Below are 26,588 nucleotides of genomic sequence, written 5' to 3' on the forward strand. Positions count from 1 at the left end.
CCATTTGATTGACGGCGATTTTCAATGCACCAGCTATCCCTCCTTTTGTAACTTTCCAAATCGACGAAAAGTAGGTTTAAACCGAGTCCATTTCAAAACAAAGCGCTGTAATCGAGCGTTGACGTACTTTATTTACGATGACGGCAACATTGGTTTTTGTGTGTTTTTCAAACTAAACAAACTCAATAAGCTATAAATCATTGCCCAATATCGCCTGTTCATGTGACGTAGCATGAGTGTCATTTCTTCAGGAACGAGATATAGTAATCTCTCAATTCAATATATAATCTGTAGTGAATGAAGTAATATGAGACATTGAAGAATAAAACATATGTATGGTGATATTTTATGCGGTTACCTTGATACTATTCCTATGTAAAAAGCCACTCACTAAATCATACAGAGAAAGCATTTTTCTGTTCCCTTCCCACGGGGGAAGTTTCTGCGTCATAGCCAGTGAGTTCACAGAGTAGCTCCGGTTACCACGTCTATCGGTATACCGTCAGTCGCCAGGATAAGATGATAAAGTCCCTGCGTCTCAAAAGTGTACGGTCTTGACCAAAAAGCTGCTTGAGAATAATAAAAATGCAATAGATATAGGTATCACACTCATGACTCCAAATGTAACGGTGATATGGTATCGAAGCTTCCTTGTATCTCGCACTTTTTGTGTCAAGAAAAATGTAATCACGTCTTGTAATCAACCACAGACTGCACAGACTCAGAGATTGGTGATATAACTCGTTTATTCTTCTACGCTGCAGTTTGTGATTTCTCGCAGTAGCAGATAACTCGAAGGCATGCATTTCTGGTAGATACTGGATTGTGGTAACTTTTACCCGAGTATTGGACCGTTCTCTATTCATATCGGAGGAAAACAAATTCTACGGCATGACGGAAAAACTCTTTCGAAGAGGTGATCGTGATCAACGTTTAACATGGAATGAATATATCAATAAGTTACCGTTATGTTATATGGGAAACACAATAGCAATGGGGCAAATATGACGTTCAAGGAAACCATTTTTTGCAAAAGAGATATTCACCTGTTCGTTTAAACTTCCAAATGACTTTCCAATGGCAAAATAGTTTTCGTTTTAAAAATTATTTCAGTTAGACAGACGCTACTTAAGCTTATCTGTGTCAGTTATGTTCACTACTATCAAACATGTTCCACATTTCGTAAGTATGCAAACAAATCTATGCAATGTAGAGCATTGGCGCTAGGAAACACAACCATTGTCAATTTATCTTAATAGAATGAGATTATTATATTTTTGTACGATTCAGAATTTAAAAAAATACTCTGTATGTAACTGTAAACGTGGTTTTTACTTCACTTGCATATCGGTCGGACGCCCTTAAACGCAATAAATTACTGGTACCAATAGATAGCCTCTCGGGCCATCTCGTAAGGATTACATTATCATTGTAGATTAATATAGGTCATGTTAGCTTCCAGTATCGTACTTCTAAATTTTTAATTAAATGTGAAATGATATAAAGACGTGTAAAAAATCGGTAACTTTCAGTGATTATGAAAATATCTATTAGAAAGCATACTTGTTTGTAATCAACAAGTCTATCCTAAATGGATGTAAACGCATGCAGTTATAATTGTTAATTAAAAACAAAGGGTTGAGCTTCCTCTCGCTACTCTTAATTCATCGTTAATCTTGTGCACCTCATCCTGATGATACTGTGCCAGTCTTCCTTGTTAAGTGCAGATGGAAAATTTGCTTTCATAGAAATCTGATGAAAGAGTTGTAACCTGGTTCCCTGTCCCATTTTTACCGCTGGCTGCGCGCTCACGAAAAGGCATAGCAGCCAGCGGTAGAAACGGGACAGGGAACCAGACTAGGAAGAGTTGTCCCTTAATCGCTGAATAAAAAGTGACTGTCCATCAAACACACCATTTTTGAAATTTTTAGTTTTATAGTGTTTTTTATTGACTTACAGTATGGTGCATTGACGGATAAATATTATGAAGGATTATATTATGTACGTTACGTAAACGATAGAGATTACTCAAACGTTAACTTTGTAAAATCCATGCCCACATCAACGGCATGTCATGTCTACAAAACTCTACTTGTTGAAAAATACACAATTATTTGAGAAAGATATATACAAAAGTCCGTGGTTATTGAAGATAATTATTTCAATGATATTGGCCTCTGCGGGCTTTAGCAATATATTTATTCTCAGTTCGCGCTAAATTGTTGGTTTAAATTGTTGGTTTCCAAAGTTTAACCATACAGATTTTCAAACCAAAGTAAGCACGAGTGAAGATTGGTCAACGTAACCATTTGATATGAAGGAAAATGATTTTTCTGAGGAGCTTTAGCTATGATGTAGTATTTAAGCCTAGCCCCGTCGACTCCCCAGGTTATTAATGATTAATATGAAACTCTGCCTGTGTCCACCAATCATTCATTTTTGTCACAAAGTAATAACTATGCTTGGACAGTACTGCTGACATTGGTCGCTGCTGTTGACTTTGTAGTGCCCGTTGTACCCGATTTGTTCGAGACGGCAGTCGCTCTTGCTGTGTCTTCGGGTGAGACTTTCCCCTCCTTGCACTTATGAAAGCACGGGAACAACTTCTTGAATTCCTTTCTGTAGTTCTCGTTGAAGTAGGCGTACAGAATCGGGTTGATCCAGCTGTTGCAGAGCAGGAAGAAGGTTGTCATGGTGGCCGGCGTGTTCGACCAGATGAATGGGATGAGGGGAACCCGGGTAGTCACGACGAAGTAGAGTTGTAAACTGTAGTTTGGCAACCACGTGACGGCAAACTGTATCACCACGAAACTGAGCATTTTGACGGCCTTCTTCTTGCTTCTATTGGAACTGTTGGTGGGTGCCTTACCAAACCAAAGGGTGATGATCATACATGCATACAGCACGAACAAGATGACCAGAGGAATGAGGTACATGACAACCAAATCGACATAACGGAATATCATGTCAAGTTTGAAGTCAACGATGTGGCATTCAGACGAAACGACATACCCGAACACAGTTTCATTGCCGTACACCTGGATTGATGTGAAATTCCTCGTTATGACGTCGTTTGTGAAAATCTTGACTGACGAATAACCGAGAGAACACACCCACACGATCGTACATCCAATAGCGGCGTGAGTGACTGTCATTTTGGGTCTCAGCGGTTGGACGATCGCACGGAATCGGTCAAGCCCGATGCAGATGAGGGAGAAGGTGGTTCCACACATGGCAGCCCAGTGAATGTAAAACAGGAACTTACAAGCTCCCCGGTTAGAAATAGGCAATCTGTAACCGAAACTGGCGATGTGCACGGGAATAAAGACCAAAGCTATAATAAGGTCTGAAACAGACAAGGAAACGATGAAGAGGTTCGTTGCCGAGTTGCGTAACTTTGGCTGACGAAAGACAGCGACGATGACCCAGATATTACCCACGGTGATCAACAACATGAAAATCCCGCCCAGGAACGCTTGGACCCATGGCGGCGTGTCAAGAGCCACGGCAGACTCGTAGAATTCGTTGAAATCGAAGTTTTCGGGATAGAGGTCGTCAAAAGGGTCGACTTCAGACATGGTTACAGTGTTATAATCTACAACAAAAACACAAAAATACGAAACAACCGTGAAGATGTGAAAACCAACACGATGATTCCTCTCAAAGATTATTGCTGATGTGATTGCAACTTCTCATTACATGTTCATGACAACTTTACAAAAAATGTTAATTAGCTATTGATTAACCAAATGATTAATTAATAATTGGTTAATAAATCAATTAACAATTGTTTAAATCACTTCATAATTGGTAAACTTAATTTACTAATAAAGTCGTCAATAACAGGCTTAATCAGAGACTGATATAGCTGCTATGTCTTGACAAAATACACTGGTAAAGGTACACTGTCACCTGTTTCAATTTTGCCACAGTTACCATGGAAAGAGAAAATCTAACCAACCACAGATTTTAATCGGTTGGCCGTTTTTAAAAAAAAGCGCCCCCACATGGGCATTTTGAATACCAAGGAACGCCCCTTTGACCATATATGGACATATTTAGATTACAGGTGACTGTATACCTGTAAGAGCCTTTCTCAAGGTTTCGGTACAGTGATCACGCCAAGATCTCAAAGTACATAATCCTCTGATAGCGAATCATGTGAATTTGTATAAATATGAAAATCAGATGCAACACTCTCCCAACAGTGCTGGTGCTACGTGAAGTTTTGTATCACAGTACAGTCCATCCGTTAGAGGGACTTTTACCACTATCACAAGTTACTCAGGGCAATAAAACGCATGCCATGAATAGTTCCACTTCACGTCAAGTTCGGATGCTTCACTTTATTAAACGTTGGGCATAATTTTCGTGATATGATAGCATACCAAGCTGTTTTAAATTAAACTGATCTCGAATACACGCTTTAATCTCAGTCTTTCCATGCTTTAAATCGTCTTCCCACTAAGTCTTGTCCCCTTCATAACAATGTTTTAAACACAATATTTTGTAAATTTTTGAAAGATGGTGAGATCTTTAGAAAGGCGACGCTACAATCAGAATGTGAAAATACTTATGAGCCTAACATAACAGTAACTTACCTTTTTTGATTTGTAAGTGGATCTTATGGAATATACATTACATCGTTAGACACTGACAGAATTGTCTCCATAGGTCAGCTTTGTCTCCATAGGCAGCATAACACCAACACCGACACCACGTTATTGATATATCAATCGAATCAAACTTTATCGACTGAAATTAATCACATATAAATTCGTTTTAATGATCAAACATTTCACATGCCATTGTATAAGTCATCTAAAAATGTACGAGGACAACCTTCAGGTAAAATCTATATAAAAGATTTGGCAGTTGATATGACTTTCATTTTGTTATTTTATGTCCATGAGAACAAGTTGGGACGCAAACGGAACTAAAGAGAAATCAAATTTATCATCAAAGTCTACATTTTCCGCTCCAATTACATTCTATTTGAGACGCTCTGCTTGTGTTAAGAGGAGCATTATAACTATCTGTAGATAAAAGAAATCTAAACTAAACTTGAATTACATGATAACAGCAATCCATTGTAACTATTGAATGAAATTCTTGATCGTTTTTTAAGAAAAAATGCCTTTTCGGAGAGCAGAGAATTTTCCTTAAAACGTTCATTACTTCTTGTTATAAATACAGTGACAAGGAAAAACATTTTCTTGAGAAGAATCGTGTTCAGTAAATAGAAAATTTCATTCCTTGGAAGCAATTCATCATGACATAGCGAAATACTGTACCATGGACACTCAGTGGGAAGAGGCTTTTGAAAAGTGACAAGTGGGCTCAAACTAATTATCGGAAGTAAATACGATTTTCCAGTGGAAGCAATGGAAGGATCTCTGAGGTAATTGACTTGCTATCTCAATTTGTTCAAGTAGATTTGATGCTTGGAGAGAACACTAGAGTTTATTTGTATCATCCGTATGAACATCTAATTATTCTACATCTGATATCTAGAGCGCTTGTCGTTGTTGTCGGTCGCGACTATCAAACTCTAATTTTTAAGTCATGCTTTTCCCGACAAGATAGTATGGCAATCCTGTATAATGACGGCTGATGGCAAAACAGCACAGGGTGACGTATGATCGTAGCATTCATTTTTGGCTCGATTTTATCTTCGAAGACAAGTATGGAAATACATTTAAACTGTGTTCAGAATTTCTTTGTTAATATTTCAAGTCTCATCTATAGCAAAGAAAAAGATGTCAATTATTTTTTCACCCGTACTCCTTAGCAATGTCAAACTTAAGAAGTTACAAATGCGTAGGACCGGCCGCCATCACGACAAGTGATATCTGTCTGTTCGACTTACACGCCGCCAAGGACACTTTGTTTACCGACTTTTCTTCGGACTTTGAATGGGGACAGCGTGACAGGCAACTGATATGCTTCTTTCAAATCTCAAACACGAATCTTCAAAAGAACCACGGTTAAGTCTCGTCATTTGACAATTATGTTCGAGATCATGCGAATTCTCTGCCATCTCCTGTCAAACAAGTTCACACTAATCGGTCGAATATCGAGAAGTGTCGATGACATGGCGCCAACTTACTTGTCTCAAAACTCCCCCAGTAATCTGTCGCTGAACTCAAATGGCGCCAAACTACTAGTTTCGAAGGTTATTAATCATGATATCGTTAGAACTTGAGTTGCGTTGCCGCATAGGGGCTACAATATGCAGAGCGTATGTGACATTGAAATGACACTGATATTCAATAGCCTTTGTCTGTCATTCAATCACTTGACACGCTTTCCATATTTTCGACATTCAGGCTCCAAAAAGGAGCATATTCAGGCTTTTGCTGAATTTGAAGCAATAATTTAACAAGTTCTCTGCTTAGTGTAACCAGATTTACGGCGGTAGAACGTAAATACGTTGCACGAGATAGGTTGTTTACACTGTATAAGGAATAGAAACTAAAAAAGATAAATGTATAAATAATAAAATACACAATTCTGATCAAAAAGTTGTTACGTAGCAACCTCCAGTACTTATATGATAATTTTGTAAAACCAATGAAAATTTTCTTAATAAATTAATAGCAATTATATCCGTCCGTTACCCCCCAAATCATATGTCAAAATTCGTATATATAGTAAAGGACATCACAAACTACCGGTACACCTAACTCAGTCAAAGTCGTGAAGTAAAGATGTATGGATCTCTGGTTAAACAACCAACGAGTGATGTCAGATGTTTCAAAAGGGTAAGCACATCCCGCCCCACATTTGGTACCGCCATATACCAATCTGTAAGTCCAAATGGACAGTACATGGTCACAATTTACAGACCGATGTTATTGATTCCATCAGTGATCATCTGTCTGAGAGACACATCATACTTGTCAACAACTCAATGACACCATTGGGGATAGCCTATATGTCCGTCCCCAGGGGTTGGTAGGTGTTTTGTTGTTGTATTGCTAATAAAGGTTTATTTTACCAAACTTTGGTGTTTTGGTCTTGTACTGCCCTTGACAATCTTGCGTAAACGTTTTATCAGCATGCTGCATCTATTATCTGACCAGTTTGAGTGCCTAATTTGCCAAAGTAAGCAAGGGTAAATTACTAATCTGTGGACGCTGTCACCAGATTATCACCGGATTAACTTTGACAAAGTCAACAACGAGCGCACCAGCAAGGTATAACTGAAGGTCAGTTATACCTTGCTGGTGCGCTCGTTGTTGACTTTGTCAAAGTTAATCCGGTGATAATCTGGTGACAGCGTCCACAGATTAGTAATTTACCCTTGCTTACTTTGGCAAATTAGGCACTCAAACTCATCAGATAATAGACTAAATTACTACCTTGCTTGCTTTGGCGAATTAGGCAATCAAACTGGTCAGATAATAGATGCAGCATGCTGATAAAACGTTTACGCAAGATTGTCAAGGGCAGTGCAAGACCAAAACACCAAAGTTTGGTAGAATAAACCTTTATTAGCAATACCGCAAACACCTACCAACCCTGGGGACGGACACATAGGCTATCCCCTATGATGACACCTGCCAAAACGTTTGCATTCAGAGACTTGCCTTAATAAGCACAGTTGGTAGTATGAGTGTGGCACCAATAGACGATGTTCCGCTAATTGCGAGACTTTAATACATGCCCGTAGAAACAGGTTTCCAGCTTAGTAATACAAGTCAAACTTTGTATGGAACTAGAAAAAGTGCAGAACTGAGCAAAGATTGCAACTTCATATATTTTATGCAGTGTTTAACGTAATTAGCGACTTGTCCTGTTTTAAGCAGTTTGTCCTGTGTTGCGAGAACACGTCCACTGCGAACCACATATTCTCGCGATATCTCGGAATGTCTCGCGCGGTTCGGAACATGGTCTATTGCTAGAAAATGTTGAAATACCCGGTATTTTAACTCCATGAGTATGAACAAGTTGAATGTGAGTGACGATGCTTCAAGAAACAGACTTGTCATTGAATTGATATTGAAATACGCAAAACAAAAACCCTGGAAACGGTTTTCAAAGTAGTTGCTTAACTTTCGAACTACTTTAGTTTCGATTTACCGAAGCTGTTGAACACGGAAGATACTCCTTTCACGGTAAATAGTGCGCGCACGCGCAATAGAGACTTCATGTAAAGATGGGAATCTCTTAATACTGTAGCACCGTATGTGCCAGGTTATTGCTAATATTTGCAGTTGTAAATCTTTTTTAATAGTCCACAGAGAACTAAAAACGACTCTCCTATATTTTTTCTCCATCTAGCTTTCGATGCGAAGACGGCTGAGAAGGCTCTCCAACAGTTGAAAATCAAAGTATTTGAAAAACGACCGAGTAAGTGATGCGGTTCTGTATAATAGAAGTACAGGTATATCTTATGGTGAAAGTTGAGTCGAGAGTACCTGATACTTGTTGTTTCTCGCAGTTGTAACGATAAAGAGATGGTGAAGAAGTCTGAATTCTCATGTAGCGAACACTTGATGTATTCAAGTAGCGATATATATCAGATAGCAATATCCATTAGATCCCTTTATTGTAGGTATTAATGGCCTATGTGTCTCCAATAAAAGCCCATACGGCCAATAAAAGCCCACACGGCAGTTTTTTCTCGAAATGTTGAATGAATCTCCTGACAAGATCTGTCATATGCCCTTGATATATTACAAAATGATGACTTTAATGGCTTTAATACAGCTTTTTTTGAAAGATGAAAGTTCATTTATAAGTCAAGTATAGCTTAATGATCACACATGGTTAATTCAATTGATGGTAGTCAATATTCCAGCTTGCCAGATGCACTCATTAAATCACACGCTTAGAGAGTCGGCCAATATGAAACGAGACCTCAACGATGACACGATCACTCGCAGTCTAAATTAGCTCATGTCTTAAGTAGAGTATTTGGCGCCATAGATCGTCGGCCAGTTCGCCTTGTCGTTAATAAAATGTCGCGATGTCTTAATGTCTTCGATGTCTTCTTTTACTTAGGAAAATTGAGAAACAGTATAGTCTTTTGGTTTTACAACCAAATGTAGGCAACACTTTTAATATTATTTCACTTATTTCCGGTAGTATGACAAGGTAGTTCCAATGAAGGAAGCATGCATTGCTGCTTCTGATTGTGTACTGAATTAAGATTCGTACGTTATACGAACACGTACGTCTACAAGGGCACACGTATTCTATGCGCAAAGTTGTCTTTACGAACTCAGAAAGCTCGGATTTAAACTTGATTTACGGTGCTGGTGACATAGACCAAACTGAAACATTCATAGTTTACGGCAAAAATAATTGTAATACGTGGTGGAGAATCCAGGAATAAATCCCATTAGAGATATCATCAATTAAAACACCAGCTGTGTTTAGCGATAGTGTCCGCAATATATGAAAATAAACTTATAATTAAAATACTGGTGTTATGATTAATCACATCGGTGAACAAAACAAGGATACACAACATCAAACTACAAAACAATACAGAAATATAATCGAATTCCCTAGGTCCTGAAACACTCTAAAAACGTGTGGTATGAAAGTTGTCTCAAATGAAATTGGAATGGAAAATAATGAGAATCAGATATGAATAATCGTCCTTACAAAAATACAGCGAGTACATCGCATTCTACGTGCAAGGTTATACGCAGATTTTCTTCTAAAAATGAGAAATTGTCTTTAAGCAAAGGCAAATGAAATACTAGTATATCGCGACATGTCCAACAACCTGGCAACGTGCAGAGTATTATTAATACAGACAAGCGAACGGGATGAAAATTTTAAAAAACCTGTCCGAGTTAGGCACAATTAATGTTTTACCGAGAATATTAAAAAGTAGTATCTTAATACGCAAAATATCGCCCTAGTTTGGAAATGATATCATCCTCAAGGTAAGATTTAAACACACCACCAAGATACAGAAATTTTGATACAAAATCTTCTACATGATCTTTGGGAGTAACTGTTGTTACAATCCTTCAATTATTTCTAAACATAAAACACATCAATTGCATAGCTTGTTGTCGATTTCCTTTAAAGTCCACTTAGTAATAGCTATCAGGAAACCAGACAACAAACCTGAAAGTTATCATCCCAGTGGCAAAACAATGATAGTATATCGTGTCAGTTCGACGAATTTGCCATGAAATAATTATGATATCGTTCAGTCAAAACAAGATAAATAACATTCAACATTTAAAAGCAGCCTTCTGGGCAAAGATTCTGTATTACATTGTGTGCATTTTGATTCATTGATACAATAATTCAATTTATAAAAGGATGGGGAGTATCTCCTCTGTATATATTTATTATCATTGCTGATAAATAATTGAGAGATTATAGACTCTCTATTGTCAATAGCTGAGTGGGGAAGACAGAAAACGTGTGATGTTTCAAAATTATACTTTCGCCAAGAGGCAGTGCTTCACTATACGTCTTCATCGAAATGAACATGATATCAATTATGGTTTCTGTCGTGCGTCTGAGACGTCTCGAAACACACAATCAAGATTCTAGGATTTTACTGTAAATAAAGAGTTAGTGAGACGTGTGTGTCCAGCAATAAAGTTCTGTTTCTTTAGGCTTGAATGTGCCTCGGGAACATTTTTTATGGGACCTTCAAGTTTTAGGGTACTGTTCCGGTATATTGCTTTTCTGAATTGAGTCTCATTTTGAAACTTGCTGAGTAAATGATATTTTATTGCTTTTACGGAACAATGGAAAATTGTTTTTTTTTCCAATATGGATAGGCCTAATTTCGGGTAAACCGGCCATTTTGAATTTCGAACAATATTATCAGTATATATTTTTGGTAATACATTTCTCAAATCCTATGACATGTATGATTTACACTCCAACCGCCATCTTGATTTTGAAAGAGTAGGGGTTGACGTTTCCCTAATGACAGTCGGAGCAAAAATTGGAAACTTTCTATTCCGAGGAGCGTACTTGGCCCTATTCGCCTGTTCACAAAATCAGTCGGTCTGTTTGATCATTTGTCGATGATGTTAAAGTTCTCGGCGTCACATCCGCGTTTGTTGCGTGCGAATAATATCGATATCACAATACACTATGAGTGTAATACTCAACCGATGATATAGCTAAACGTTCCATTGTGACACCATTTTCATTATGACGAAAAGGTGACGTCATGTCCATTGAAAGAAAATTAGTCTTATGATGTCAAAGCCAAGCTTGCCTTAAACTTGATATTTCATGCTGTGTAATATCCTGTCGGGCTAAAGCGACATAGGATTCTCTTTGTACCATCAGCCTATAGCTAATGTGCCATTGCAGACGTTAAAGCAGCCGACGGGCGTAATTGTCGCAAAACGATGGCTCATTTTACGGTACTTGACTTTGTGCTCATATTACTGTGCATTTAAAATATCGTCTTATGGAAGGAATCATCATGATCAAGTGACTTTTGTGAAATGCGACGTGCCATTTCAATCTTTTTAGCAATAACAAACGGAAGATTTTAAAGATGAAGAAATTTGTATGGGAATTAACCCATAAATTTGAGGTTGTTAGAGTGTAAATTTATGAATCCGGGATACGTTATGAAAGCAAAGATGTCAAGAGTATGAAATTGAGCGAAAAAACTCACGCCCTGTAAACACTGATCATTGGAATTCCCGACCTGATTAAAGTAATACACTCCTAGTGCTATCGCTTGTTGATCTACTCTTACTGAATGGAATCGCCTTCGTCAAGAGATACCGACACTGAAAGACGAACCACAGACAACAAAGGCCATTCCCCGATGGACAAGATCAAACATTGCGCCTAAAACTGAAAAAGTAGAGTTCGGAAGAAAATGCAAGTACATTGGTGAATACGAAAAATTTGCTCCATAAAAGTTCCACTTCTAAATATAAAATGTGGTTATAAAAGAAGAATCAAGAATAATATTCAAGAGGGTTAAAAGAATATATACAAACTTTCCACTTCTAAATATAAAATGTCGATATCACTGAAGAATCAAGAATAATATTCAAGAAGGTGTAAAGAATAATATTCAAACAGCCATTACGCCGATTCTCGTGGGAGCCCTTGGCTCCAATTGTTGTGATAATGAAACATAATGATTTTCATCAAAAGGTTACTACAATTATTGCACCATCTTTGTCACTCTTGGTAACATCAGCTTCTGAAGTGTAATGAAAACTTTGTGCAAAGCTTTGCAAGTTTCTATGGTAGACGTCTACAACACCACAAATGAGATTTCAACAACAATCTGCCTTTAAAGCCAGCCTCTCAGTTTAGCCTCTCAACAACGTACTAGTACGTTCATGATGCAGCACGATCATCACGCAAACATCTATCACCGTCACAACAGGAAATAATGTTTTAGCGAATACGGGCGACAAAATTAAATGTCAATCTCGTTATTGTCAAATGATGCCAACCTTTAATCCTCTATTGAACAGCTAGGCTGGAGGTCATAATTACATCTTTAGTCAAATTGCTTCTGCTACGGACTCGTTCCAGTTCCTATAATATATCTTATAAATAATCAAAGGACCAATTGATCATTTTTTGAACACAATTAGGAGGCAGTTTATTGCATTGCAAGGTGTCGTTCAAACTTTGTATCTTCCATACGTACATACATCAAGTAAGTTTAGTCGCTGCATCTTTGCAATATTTGCCAACTCAGTCATGTCAATAATTGCGTTAAATTGCTATTTGACAAAATGTACTTATAGTTGGAGCGCTCAAAAGCCAAATGTTTGAATAGAAACATTCTGATAGCAATGTCGAAATCACAATTGACTGTATATAGCTGTTACTAAATATACGGGGTCAACGGTTATGCTCCACGAATATGTTCCAGGGTGTGTCTTGGTTTCGTTGGTTTCAATTCTGTATTTGTTCACTGAAATGATTTTCTCTGCAGGCTCTAAGCCCTATCAATCAAAGGACTTTATGACATATATCGCAAGAATGTAAACCGGGAACTTGTCGAAGAGAAACGCATGATTGCGTCTTCCAAGATGTGATGACTCTTTCATCTCTATCACAGGGAAATTACTGTCGCGATATTCAGACAGTGACAGTCAGAAACAAATTTTTCGTCTTCTTTGATAAAGTCCTTCTTGTCGCCAATATGAAAACTGTCAACCTTGATGATCAATTTCGTCTTGATTTGCCTGATAGATGAGTTATAAAGCGACGCCGCGATTGCTACCTTACAACTCTTTGCAATGCTATTCATACGAGTCTTAATGTACAGAGTCAAATTAGAGCCAGCTGACGATCAAGTCGTTATGCATTCATCCTTCGAAAGGAAAAGATTAGGAAAAATGTACCTATGCAATAACCGGTGTGGAATCATATAATGATGTGCATGCTTCGGATGAGAATACGCTTGGACTTGGATGCACTGTTGCAGACAAAAGACAAAAGTTATCATTCTTTGAAGGGAACAAATTAAATCACTAAGTCATGCCGACTGAGTGAGATTTATTCCAATCTTTTCCTTCTCTAGAATCATCAGTACCGAACAAGAAACAAAACATCTCAATACATCAATGAAAACTCACGGGACTGCCTGAGGCGCGTACCATGATGGTACAAAGAAATGCCTTGTATGCGTACAGCTAGTCTTCCGGATGCCCGACATGGATTCGGTCCTGTTGTCATTGACAACGAACTTAGAAAAAATGACGGGATTTGCTTCAAGTCTTGGGGATAAGAGGACCTTATGACAAGGACGACAGAGCTGTTGAAAATCCCCATGGAGATCTGTTCAGTTTAATCCCATGGAAACCATAGGGATTCTTTCGTTTGTCAGAAAATAATACTTGTACATGATGAGATAGGATAAAACCCAGCAGTACATCTGCCGTTTCAGATTCGAATGCATTTATCTCATTACATACTGTCACTACTTTTGCTTGTAAGTTGTTGTATGCAACCCTCGGCAAACTAGTGAATGACGCATCAAGTCGGAGCATTTTCCCTGCGGCAAACAGGTCCGTTCTTTTGAAATTTTCCTCAAAGAACAAAATTATGAATCCATTACAGGATAATCAGGATAATGAAGACCGTCATCTCTGTATGATACGTGAAGATTCTAGGATTTCTCTTCTAGGGGATTTACATTGCAGGAAAGACTTTTCGCAGTGTCAACATCTTGGACGTTTGTGCTGTTAAAAGACATTTGATTCTGAAATTTTGCTTATACAATGTACATATCGTATGCGAAACTTGACTTAATAATTTTTTATTTTTTTTATTTTATTACTCAATGCCCTGGCTTCGTGTAGTGTTTTCAGGTTATTTATAGTACTCTTCGCTTTCGAATCGAGTACTCTTCTCCTCCGGGCAGACTTCTGCAATTCGGTGCAATTGTTTATGTATATTTTGAATTACTGAAATATTCATTCAGATAAACAACAAACGAACCCTTCCTATCTTGGATTATTATTTCATGTCTCTCTAAGGATAATGCTCCAAGTAATGGCCTCCGTTTCAACTGTCATCACAGTCGAATTTAATGATTTTGTCGTAAAAATCGCAGCGACACAATTCACGATAGACACGTGCGACTAGTCGTGTTCGAGGCTGCCACTATTGTAATAACCCACTGGCGTAATCAAGCCTGATTTACGTATATCCGGTCGGCGATATGTCATAGAAATCATTCAAGTATCATGTCAACATATTTTAAGTCGAGCGTTCATACTGACATTTTGAGAACACGGATCATATATTGGGTCGTCATTCATGCCGTGAATGAAAGTTCACAGAAAAATGGCTTTGGAGGGCACTGTAACCTCTGTCACAATGAAATAATTTAATAAAAACGAATGGATTTGTCTTTAAGCGTTCCTATAATGATGTGTCAACTGCTGCTTCACTCTAGTGTATTAACTATTTAACTCTGTCGGACCTTTCAGCTATTTTAATGCACACAAATGTAGCAGTTTTTGACAATAACAGAGCTGTAAGGACTTAAATGGGATACTTATCGTCTAGGTAGTGACAAACGGAATCCGTAACCATCCTCAAAGACGATAAACACGTAAATTCCTTGTGTGAAAACTAAGACATCTTTATAATTGACAGCAGATTTATCCGAGAACCTCTTGATACTTTTAAGAAGAACCTCAAAACTTTTCTGTACAGTAGAGCGTACTGAACAACTCTGACTCTGTAAAGCGCCATTTAACACTACTGCGTTTTGGAGTTTGGCGCTATAGAAATCCATTTGATTGATTGATTGATTGATTGATTGATTGTTTGATTGATTGAAGGGAAGATTCGAGAGGAACTCATATTGAGAGTATTGCTAAAAGTTTAAATTTCGGTTACAACCCAACAAAAACGGGCATAAACTGCTAGTGATAGATCTTCTACGCTTTGAAAGGGAGTTGTGAGTTGATGAGTCGATCAATTGTTTTAACCAAGAGACACCATGTGATAATATATAGGCAGCAGTCGTCTTGTAAAAGTCGTTCTTGTAAAGATTTTGCGCTATTTTGCTATAGTGTCAAGGATTTTTAAATCTTTTATCAGTTTGATGAACTTGTAAATATCTCTTAGGTGGAGACAGGGTCACTTTTTGCTACAGTGCAGTCAAAGCTACAGTCGAGGATTTTCTGGATCTATTATTCACATCATAGGAAACATGTCAGGTATCTGCTTATAGCTAAAGCAAAGATGGTATGTATTTTACGATGTTCGTTTTAATGAATTCGACCATTATTCCCCTGTTTTGAATGAGATGCATAGATCTCAGCGTGGAGTCAAAATTCTGATCGGCTAACATGACGAATCACGCCACCCCGACGGTGGCGGAAGCGCCGCAGCAGCGGAAGACGGTTTCTCACGTCTCGCCCGAAAGTAAACAATAAGTCATACAATTTTTGAATGGAGCTGTCAAAACGAAATCAAACAGCAAGAGATGTAATTGTACACTTATAAACACAGCGTCGTCGTATTTTTTTTTACAGTTTTTCCAGGGGAAGGTCGCCTTTGTTGAAATTTGTATGGCAGATGCCTCGGGGAACAAGCGAGGAGTAAATTGTTCACAACGACGACTAGGAATACGTTGAATCCCATAGGGATTTATATTTCCTGTGAACACAGGGAGGAGAACATACCCCCTGGAACAATGCACTCTAAACTTCCTGATGAAATCCGAATAAATTGATGTTCTGTTCCTATTATCACCTCCAGCTATAATATTAATGATTTTTCTTCACAGCATATGCCTGCCCTTGAAAAGCGGAAACTCGATTTGCCTAATGCAAACGGATACTTTAAGTGTTTTCTATACCTTTTAAGAACATGGGAAAGAGGGCGGAATGATTTAAGCTAGAAAGACTTGTTCATGTGCTTTCCATAACGAAATCGCTAAAGACAATATTTCACGGCTATTTGTGTACCATGTCCGTTAGTGACGGTATACCCAAATCCAGGTGTACGAGTAAACGTAAGTAGCACTTTGCGAAAGACTGTTTCGTCTTCAATATTTCAGATTATACTAAAGAAAACCCTTCGTAACCATGACAACGGTGCGTAGTTTTTAAACTGTTAGGAAAAGATCGTGAAAGTGGACGGGCATAAAAGACTAAAACTTAGCGAAATTCCCTGCACAAAAGCATTCAAAGTAGTACGTACTATGTGCTTTGGAAATATCAGCGACATAGCTTACTGCTGCTGCCTAGTGCACTAGAAATAGAAAACGGTAGAAGATGACGGGCGGCTTGAAATGAGAAAATACACTTTGTAAGAGCTGGCTTAGATCTCTATCTTTTTGATAATACTCTGTCGTGTCTATTTGTGTTTTTGGCGTCTTTGCAATCATTCATGTACATTTCCATCGTTATCATCGTCATGGGCGTACGATTGCAGGGAATGGTTTCAGATCATGCAAGTTTCGATTTCTGTGATTGATATTGGCACGACTGATGTACACTATTATTCCCCGAGGACACAGATATATCGACCGTTGATACACAGCACCTAAAGTCATATATATTCAAACGTAAAAAGAAATGTGGATTTTATTGAAAAATGTGAATCCATCTACCAACTTTAGTACCATTAAGAAGATATTATAGGCTGAAATGAAATTTCAATGGTAACATGTCAACGGATAATTTGTTCATTCTAATGAAATTGTAATTACTTTAGAAAAGTGTTCAAAGAATTTCTATGATTTTTATTCATGAACAAAGTCGAACGTGTCACGAATCATGACTAAATTCAGAGTCTATATTTTAGATCCTTTATTAATCTATTTTTCTCATTTTTTTTCAAAACATGGGGCTAGTTATCCAACATACCCATTAGTAAGCATAGGCAGCTTTAAACTTGATTAAATGGTAAAAACACTGCGAGTAGACCATTCTTTGTGTAATGAGCTCTGGAAATTTAATGGGCAGAATTCCCATTAGCAAAGTTCTAGAGCTATAAAGTTTATTGCCAATTTAATAGACATCATTAAACTATAACATCTCAAGACTTGAGTTCAACATAGCAACTTTATCCCCTTTACATGCTCCATGGACTTCATGGGTGTTGTCATAGTGACATCATCCACAGGTAGTGCAAGCTTAGTGTCCTCTCTTCAGTGACATCATCAGTATCTTGTCCAAGTCTCCTCTCTTTCTTACAAGAATGCACCGAAGAGAATATAAACCTTTCTTGAAAAGTAGGGCGATGCCGTAAATCTTAGTGACATTTACACTGTATCACATGGTTCAGTTGCTGATAATACGGGGCTTTGGTTCTTAACGCTGCTTGTTCGGATTACTGAGATAACTTTCGATAATGAATCGGATTATAAGCAAGATAAAGAAAGCTGTGTGCCATATGCTGGTGCGTGACGTGGGGGTTGTGTGATATAGGGTCGTATGATGTGACTTTTATCCCAGAATATGGATCACGCACTCAGATTGTCATCGCATTCAAAATAACCCCCGTGACAGATGTTAAGATGAATTCTAGTGGCGAGTAAAAGTCATGTTCCTACATCGTTAACAATGAATTGAAAGAGCCAGCTATCTGTGTGCGAGTACGATTGCTTCATGAACTCTACAGCCTATGGAAGAGTCGCGGTCAGAAAACTAACGACTTAGCTCAGGTATTGAACCACAAAGATCACTAGTTCCATTTGGAAAAATTGCATCATGTGATTTTCAGCTTAAATGCCAGTCGGTTACAAAGCTACTTTTTGCAAATTGTATCGAATCAACTTGTCATCATGACTTTCACCACACTGCAAAGCATTGCACTACGTCTCGCAGGGAGGGATATCTTGCCTTCATGTTCTGTGACGTTTGGTAATTGATATTTTGATCTTGACACCTACAACGCATTATTTTGTTTGTAATAACTTAGGGACCGTCTCAGATTGTCGCAGAAGTTCAAGAAACGAAATTCCTTCGTTTAGATCTTAACCCCCTCCCCCTAAACGAAACTTCAAAAGTGCGAAATGTTCATGTCTACCTGAGAGTACATGTTGCATTTTGCTACAGCTACTAAAGATGTATGCCCCTTGCCACACTACAATTAAAGTAATCGATGAGATTTGAGTGCTAACAGGGCATTTTGCCGCATAAAAATTTCATTTATTTTACTTCCCCTTTTTGCATCTCTTGTGCTGTTCTTTGTCTTTGTGAACACGCAATTTGTACTGGGTAGGGGCGGTAAATAAGCGAGAAACTTTGACAAGGGGGCCAAGGCATGTTCAATCATATTACAACGACTATGACCAGGTGCATTACTAATGAGAATAGAGACATCTAGTGGTTAGAGCAGACGCTCATAAATTATAATAGCACATTTTAAAAAATGATACTTTTGTCTTTGTATAATTTGATGAATGAAAGGTTTAGGATACAATGTTATTATTGGTATATTGTGTTTTGTGGCACAAATGAGATTGAAACAGTTACAAATTTGTTGGCAAGAGTGTGCAGTTTTTCTTTAATTTAAAATAAACACACGAAAACTTGTGATCACAAAATAAAAGTGCGAAAGTGAAGTTCACTAATTGAATGGAAGTCAAACCCCCTCCCCCCTCAACGAATGAATTTCGCTTTTTGAACTTCTGCAACAATCTGAGACGGTCCCTTATGTGCTATTATGAGGGCAAGCTTCGAATGGTGCATTAACAAACCTTGTACAAAAGGTCGTGACGCGACAACAGCTTGAAGAATATACAAAAGTAATAACGATACACTATTTGAAATTGCTTGAACATGACCTAATTTACAGTGACATACTTAAGCTCTGGAAAACGACATGTACAAGTGGTTTGACGCCATCAACGAGCTCTGCACCAAAGATGTTCTCACTGACATATATATGTGGCATATTCACAGTTTTTGATTATTTCGCCCTGATAAATGTCTGCCCAAACCGGTGTGTTTCGATGGTGCATTGCGATACAGCGCTGTTGGTTGTGACGAGCCATGTAATCTTCCTGCTATATTGAAGGACATGATTCGAAAATCAAGTTTTTCAAATGTTCGTACCGGAATTTGATAACCGCGGCAGATTATCTCCCTGGTCAACCCATTAATCGTGGGTTCTAAGCGTGTTCCGTATTTTCTGAATTTAGTCCATGATGATGAAGCTTTACGAAAGGATTGCAACTTTTACCCTACATTTATGTACTTACATACCACAAACCAGGTGCTACAAAGTCCGTGACTAAAAGGCGTTGGCCTTTATTTATTTGTCGAGGGACAAACTAGGCTTGTTGAGATTTCCTTTCAAAGAATTGTAGGAGAAAAGGGAGTAGCTGTCTGAGCTACCACTGAACAAAGAGAAACGTCCTTCCGTGACCGAGAAGGTGAGTTTGTCCAGCCGCAGACCAACAGAAAGGTTTTGAATAGCATGCAGGCATGTAATTAAAGTTTTCTATCACGCATGGTTAGTTATTATCATGTTAGGTTAGTGTAGAGTAAATCCAGGCAACGGCACAGATTCTTGGAGAAATTCAAGTCACTTTCGTGTAAAGTAGGTGTATACTTCAGACACATCTCTGTGGATTTGTTTCCAAGTACGTCAGCAACGGTGTAAGAGGGTGGAATGAAAAGGTCTGGATTCACCTGGGACTGCTCCTGTCCGTATAACGAGATACTCACGCTGTAAAGACCGATGATGGGCATATCAATAAACGCCTAGTTACACATTTGCCTGTTCCGTATACCGTGCGTCAGATCGCAAGATACGATGTTCAATGCCATCTCAAGGACAATGGTTCAGCGTCATCGATAACAGACACAGATGCATTGAATTTCGTAATTTTGTCAAAACTGAGGTTTGTAATTTGTTGATGGCATTTCAGTCAAGCATAAAGTGGTTTGTTTTGATGCAAGTAATGTAGATATGGACATCATTGATATTTGACCTGCAGGTACAGCGTTAACGTTGAAATTGGAATATACAAATGAAATCACGTCGTTAGGGGACGTAATTTGATCTTTTTGTTCAATTAAGGAACGCAATGATCGTAGTAGTTAGGATGTTGATATATTGTGAATTGGACAGTCCTTTAGGACACGTGGTGCATTCGATTTAACGACTGATAAGACCAAAGTCGAATCGGCGTACCTTGTAATTTCTCCGAAATTCAAATCTGAAAGTCGAATGATACATTTGACGAGACAAACCGGTTCGTGATGATCGGACCAAGGCTACCAGCTTGGAGTAGACTTGATTTGTTATTCAACTTAAATGTTGTAATTACGGCATATCGATCATAGAAGAGCCCTTTAAGATTATAGATTATAGAGTGAACAACTGTAAATATTCGCATTTTACAAGTTTTTGAAATCTTAAATTACTATAGAAGGTTACTGCTACATGGATCATAAATAATAATTAGCCTATGAGGTAGTTTCAAAGCGGCGCAGGATTCTCTAACATAATAGATATGTAATATTCCCGATATAAAGGTATTCTTGGTATGTCAGTAACCTTTTTTCAGTCTCTTTTACGACGTTTATAAACTTAATACCGAGGGAATTAAGTATTATATTAACTTTTAAGACTTAAACTTTCGCGCAAACTTTCCTCATGGAATATCGTAACCACTGTCTTTTCTAATCTAATCTAAATATGCCCATATATGGTCAAAGAGGCGTTCCTTGATATTCAAAATGCCCATATGAGGGCGCTGTTTTTAAAAAGCGGCCACCCGCTTAAAATCTGTGATTGGTTAGATTTTCTCTTTCCACGGTTACTGTGGCAAAATTGGAACAGGTGACAGTGTACCTTTAACTCTTTAAAGAAAAATAAAATTTTGGATGTTCGAAAAACTAAGACGGTGAAAAGTTTTGTTACCCCAAGAACTTTAAAATGAACCCCCACAAGTGGTAGATTAGAAAAGAATTATAACATTTTGAGACTCTGAATATCTGTCCCCGAGGCGCATTCTACCTTAAAATATAGGGATGTAGACATAACAATTTGTATAAGTCTTGGATTTTTATTCTAACACTGACTTTAACACTACACCTACAGAGGTTGGAACAAAATAGATGCTATTACTTGCCAGAAGATCTAATTTAGATTATTGAGCAAAGAACCACAATACTGAACTGCATTAAAGGCGGAGCCTCCCTTTAAAAGGACGCAAAGCTATGGCGGCGTTCAGTGTGCAAGTAGACACCAGATAGGCAACCCGCGGGCATAAGCTCCAGAAAGTGCCACTTTTTAGTTTTTTCCGGCCTCAAAAACGCAAACAGACTGCCAAGCGGTCAGCGCGAAGCTGCGGCCGATCAAACTCTGTGGTTATATTAAAATTCTAACGCCACTGGAAGACGATTTTTTAGGAAATTCGAGCTTTGTTGGTGGGGAGTCAATGACCGTTGGTAATTTGAACCGACCGTCAATCAAATTGTATAAACTCTGTTTGCAGGATTAGCAAAAGGTGATAAAAGGTTGAGATCAGTTTGTGTAATTAATGTTATAGAAATCAAACATCGTACTGGCCAGGTGTTTGACTGGGAGGAGAACTCCACTAAGGCGAGAACCTTGGATTTAAAGTTGCGGCTTTAGGCCTAAGCATTCGTCTCAGAGATTCACATTGTCAGGAGGTAATAATATAATAATTATGAAACATAATGTAAAAATTATGAAACCCTTGCTAATTAGCATGGCTGTCAGCAATATTATATTGAACAATATTAAACGTTTTTGTAATGTTATTAATCGAAATTGAAACTTTGATCACACCTCAATCATTTCATTATCAATGATTTTGGTCAATTACGACACAATAAAACGGCATGGATTTGAAGGAAATTATCATCATTGCCGTGACATGTATTGTTCTGGTTCAACCTCTGTCATAATCTAAATGAATGCGCTTTTAAGCTCTACCCCACAGCAATGTTATTTTCTTTTCTGCGAAATGTCAAATGTCTCATTAGGTGCCAGTTCCATGAACACTCGTTAGCCGTTCATAAGCATGGTTTTCATACTTTGACGTATGCAACAGCGCACCCGATAGAAACGTAATCTATCTTTTAGATTTTACGCCACACAGATATTCACAAACTATTAGACGACATGACGCCTGAAGCGACCTGAAAGTTGCATTTAACCGAAATTATTAGGTATTTGTGAATCAAAGCACTTTAATCAAAGCTCAAAAGGTCTTTATTTTGATTATTGCAGTGATACCTCCGTAGATCAGAAGCAAGAAGAAGAAAATAACGTAAATATCAAAAATCTAGGAAAAGTATCCTGATCTTTGTTGCTTGAATTGGTGAACGAGAGAAGTAGAAGTGATACTTACCTTGAATGTCAAGGTCAGTATGGGCGTGTTGAAACCTCTTCAGCTCAACGCATGCTTTATGAAGATAGAATAATTAATCTTGGGATGAGCCTTGAAGTAGCCCCTGGTCTATCTGCACCACGTTGTACATCTACTGTAAGCCGTCCACGAATGACGCACTGGCTGACAACGATCTCGGTGTTGGCACGCCTGTCGATAAAATAGAAGAATCGGTGTTATCACTCTCCTTATAAATGAGCTCAAGCGACTGACCCTCCACTGACCCCAAGACTCCCATGATGCACATGATATTATACTCCCTGTCAAATGACATTGTCGTGACATCTTTCGTAACAGACGGTATTTAATCATCGTGTCAGTGATTGTTATGTGCGTTGCATTACAGTTCTTGTGATGTTTTTTGCCGTCATCGAAAACGTATAGCAATTATCAATGCCAGTATTGCCGTCCAAAGTTAGATCTTAGTGGAAATTATACGCATCTAAAGGCGAAAGAACAGATATGCACTGATAAGGAGTAAACAACTTTTCTGTTTTACTTTCTCCGCTATAAAATGTTGCAAACTATGTAGGACCAGTAAACAGGACACGATAAACTTTGGAGAAAGTTTAAAGCATGCTATATCCAATCCTTCTGCCGGCAATTACAAAAACCTTTCTGTCAAGATAAAGATCGTGATGAAAAACAGATATAAACCTTAGTTTTATGTCTTTCGGCAATCAATCAACGCATTGTTTGTATATGTTTAGAGCCATACATTTAAGTATTACTAACCGATTAAACATCGCAATGTAGTGATAAGGACATGCACATAACAAGTGTGAAGAGTCTTTGGCACAACTATGTGTAGGATATTGAAACATAACTGAACAGATGTCATGAAAAGTTTATTTGACCTTACCACACAACAACTATAGTGTGGATATAAACCAACGAATCATCGGGTAATGTAATATCTTGGAATAATATTCGACTGGTTTATTCTGTTTGTGGACTACGATTAACTATTGTGTCCAGAAAGCAAGACATTAACCATCCTGTTGCTGACGGACAACTTCATTGATTGCTTTCTGGTTCAGAAGTTGATTTAGGAAAGTAAATTCTATGGAGAGTACTGATAGTATTGGGAATGACTTATCGACAACACAATTTTAAATCAGTGTTTGTAATTATTGGAGGGTTTGTAAACGGTCATCAGCTGGCAGCGGTCAGTCACTCTTATTAAACTATCCGTTTTGATAGGTTTGTACATTCTGAACGCAGTAGCCTAATAATGTAAACATTACTCACATAAGGTGACTGTTAATAAGCACACGGAAGCGATGACAAAGGCTGCTAACGAGTTGAATCTTTGCTTTAACCAGTGTCGATACTAAAAAAGGCTTATTCCACGTTCTAAGGGTACGAAAAACAGGATAGGTCGGTCGATACCCTATTTAATCTTTTTGCTCACTGCGACCCTTGAAAACGAGCAGTAGGTAAACTCACGTATTACATTTTGGAGAGTAAGAAAAATGTGTAGGCTAAGGGTGTAGCACATAAAAGGATAGATCGGGTTACCGGAAACTATGATATTATTTCATGGCCAAATCACGCGTACATGTATAGAGTGAAATGATAAGACGATTGAATTTTTAAGGCACCCTTTGTGCCATGGCGACACAAATATCACTCTCCTTGTTTAATATGACATACATGACAAAAGGCGTCGTAAAGAATTGACTTTATTTTAAGATGCGGAAGGATATACAATCAGAAGATCTTTGTAGCTAGTAGTTGTTATGGAAATAATGGCTGTGAGCGTAGTATTACAAGCAACAAGTTGAATAAATCCGATCTAATAAAGGCAGCAGAAAAATATCGCTATGGCATATTACTTGATAATTTGTTTTTCTATTACGTACCAAAAGCTTTCATCGCCAGTCCATATCCATATTAGGATAACGGTATTGTGTTTCCCTCCGATGAAAACTTAGCCCACAGAATTACCGTCCGTAAGGTACATGTCTCCGGAGTCCAAATTACGTCGGGGAAACGCGATATGAAATTCTCAAATCTAATTTCTCACATGGTTAGGATTAAATTTCCAATGTTAATAAGGCAAAGCGAGGGACATCTAACTTCTACAAAATAAATGTTTTGGAAAGGAGGAGGGATGTCAGTAGAATATGACGCACGGAAGCGGCACTGTGCTTTGAGGTATGGAAATTAATATGTTTTTTCCTGCTGGGGAAAGACGTCAAGTGGAAAGTTAGAGACTCGTGACGTGCCTCTTTGTAATCGTATTTCATAAATCAGTTGAAGACTGGTAGATTAAGAGACCCCCAGAATACAGTGTTTGTCTAGATGTCTTGGTCTAGGTTTACTACAGTTCCAACTTCAACTAGATCGGGTCGTAGGTAACAACGTAAACAAGGTAGACAGGTTTTCAGATTCCACCTTTTACACTGATTTTCTGCACTACACAGCTTACGTTTCCATGAGCTTAGTTTTGAGAAAATCGAATTGCATCCCTAATAGAGTTAACAAACGCTTGGCGACCATTTTGAATTTTAAATCTCAGAAACTATATTGGGGAGGAGGGGATGTATTTTTTACTAGTTTAAATTTTGCACGATAACAGATGTTTTTGTTCTGGATGTTGAAACGAAAGTTTTTAAGGTTTCTTGATTGAACGTTTGGCCAAAAAGTTATGTCTTTAATTTCAAGGTGATCAACTAAGGTTCCTAGGTTCGCACCTCAAAACTGAAAGACTTAAACTTTTTTTCCTAAAGCCGTCACCAAGTAAACTTTTTTCTAAAGCTGTCACCAAGTAAACTTTAAATCGCGGGGGGGGGGGTAATCGATCAAATTTTGGTACTGGAGAAACAAATTGCCCGAGATATACCGATGTTTGAAATTCAAAATGGCCGCCATCCCTGTGTTTCGCATGAATCGCGTTGAATGTATTCTAAATTACTTGATCATATTGGGATCCATATTATATAAATGTTATGTACAATGCATTGAAGAGGTTTTAATTTGATAAAAAAATGACATAAATTGATGCGGAATGAAGCAGTGTTAACAGTGTTCAAGCGGTTTTAACAGATGTATCTTAACAAATATCCTAGAGATTGTCAACGTAGGATGTAATCTCAGTCATAATAGCCATACGTACACACCGTCGTAACAGTGCTCAGTCGGTTCGAATGTTGACATCGTGATCAGCTAATTTGTTCACATTTTGTTAAATATACCGTGTGAAACCAAAATCCTTTATTGTCTCTGTCGTTTTTTCAATCTGGGTATTATCTATTTCCAGAATTGAATCAACAGTCGTGAAATCATTTGGCCGCATCATTGTCATCCGAGGCTATCTTTGACATTTCTATCAGCAAATAGTGAATTGCTGTCACCAAGAATTGCATTGTATTGAGGGACTGGACACAAATTACAGGGGGGGGGGGTGGGCCGGTGTTTTTTGGGGGTGGGTCGCCATTTTTCGCGCAAGCATTTTTGAAGGGTCATAAAATTTTGTGCAAGCCTATGGGGGAGGGTCACCTTTTTTCATGCATCAAAGCTGAAATTGCATGTGCACGTTATGGAATACTGAAAAAAGAAAAAATACCTCCTGGCACTTTCATTTTCTGCCATTACCATTTTCGGCGCGCCCTTCGGGCGCAAATTTGAGGTATAATAAACAATGTATTGATGTTCCAAGCAGCCACATTGATTTAAGTTGTCATGATTTCTACTTATTCAACACTATTGTGCATAACTGTCCCCTATAATGACTCTTTCAATAACAATTTGGGAGATT

General features: G+C 38.1%; 1 protein-coding gene across 1 annotated transcript in view; it reads right to left on the reverse strand.

Moving 5' to 3' along the window:
- Window positions 1–331: 331 nt before the first annotated feature.
- Window positions 332–26,588, reverse strand: part of LOC139115207 (G-protein coupled receptor 83-like) — a 49,367-nt gene continuing 23,110 nt past the window's right edge. The window contains exons 3-5 of the mRNA XM_070677158.1: window positions 22,787–22,975; window positions 4,602–4,755; window positions 332–3,595 (exon numbers count right to left, since the gene is read on the reverse strand). Of these exons, the coding sequence (XP_070533259.1) occupies window positions 2,457–3,578 (1,122 nt within the window). The 5' untranslated portion in view covers window positions 3,579–3,595; window positions 4,602–4,755; window positions 22,787–22,975 and the 3' untranslated portion in view covers window positions 332–2,456. The remainder of the gene's footprint in view (window positions 3,596–4,601; window positions 4,756–22,786; window positions 22,976–26,588) is intronic.

Source organism: Ptychodera flava, chromosome 17 (genome assembly GCF_041260155.1).
Source record: "Ptychodera flava strain L36383 chromosome 17, AS_Pfla_20210202, whole genome shotgun sequence".
In the NCBI taxonomy this organism is placed as follows: domain Eukaryota; kingdom Metazoa; phylum Hemichordata; class Enteropneusta; family Ptychoderidae; genus Ptychodera; species Ptychodera flava.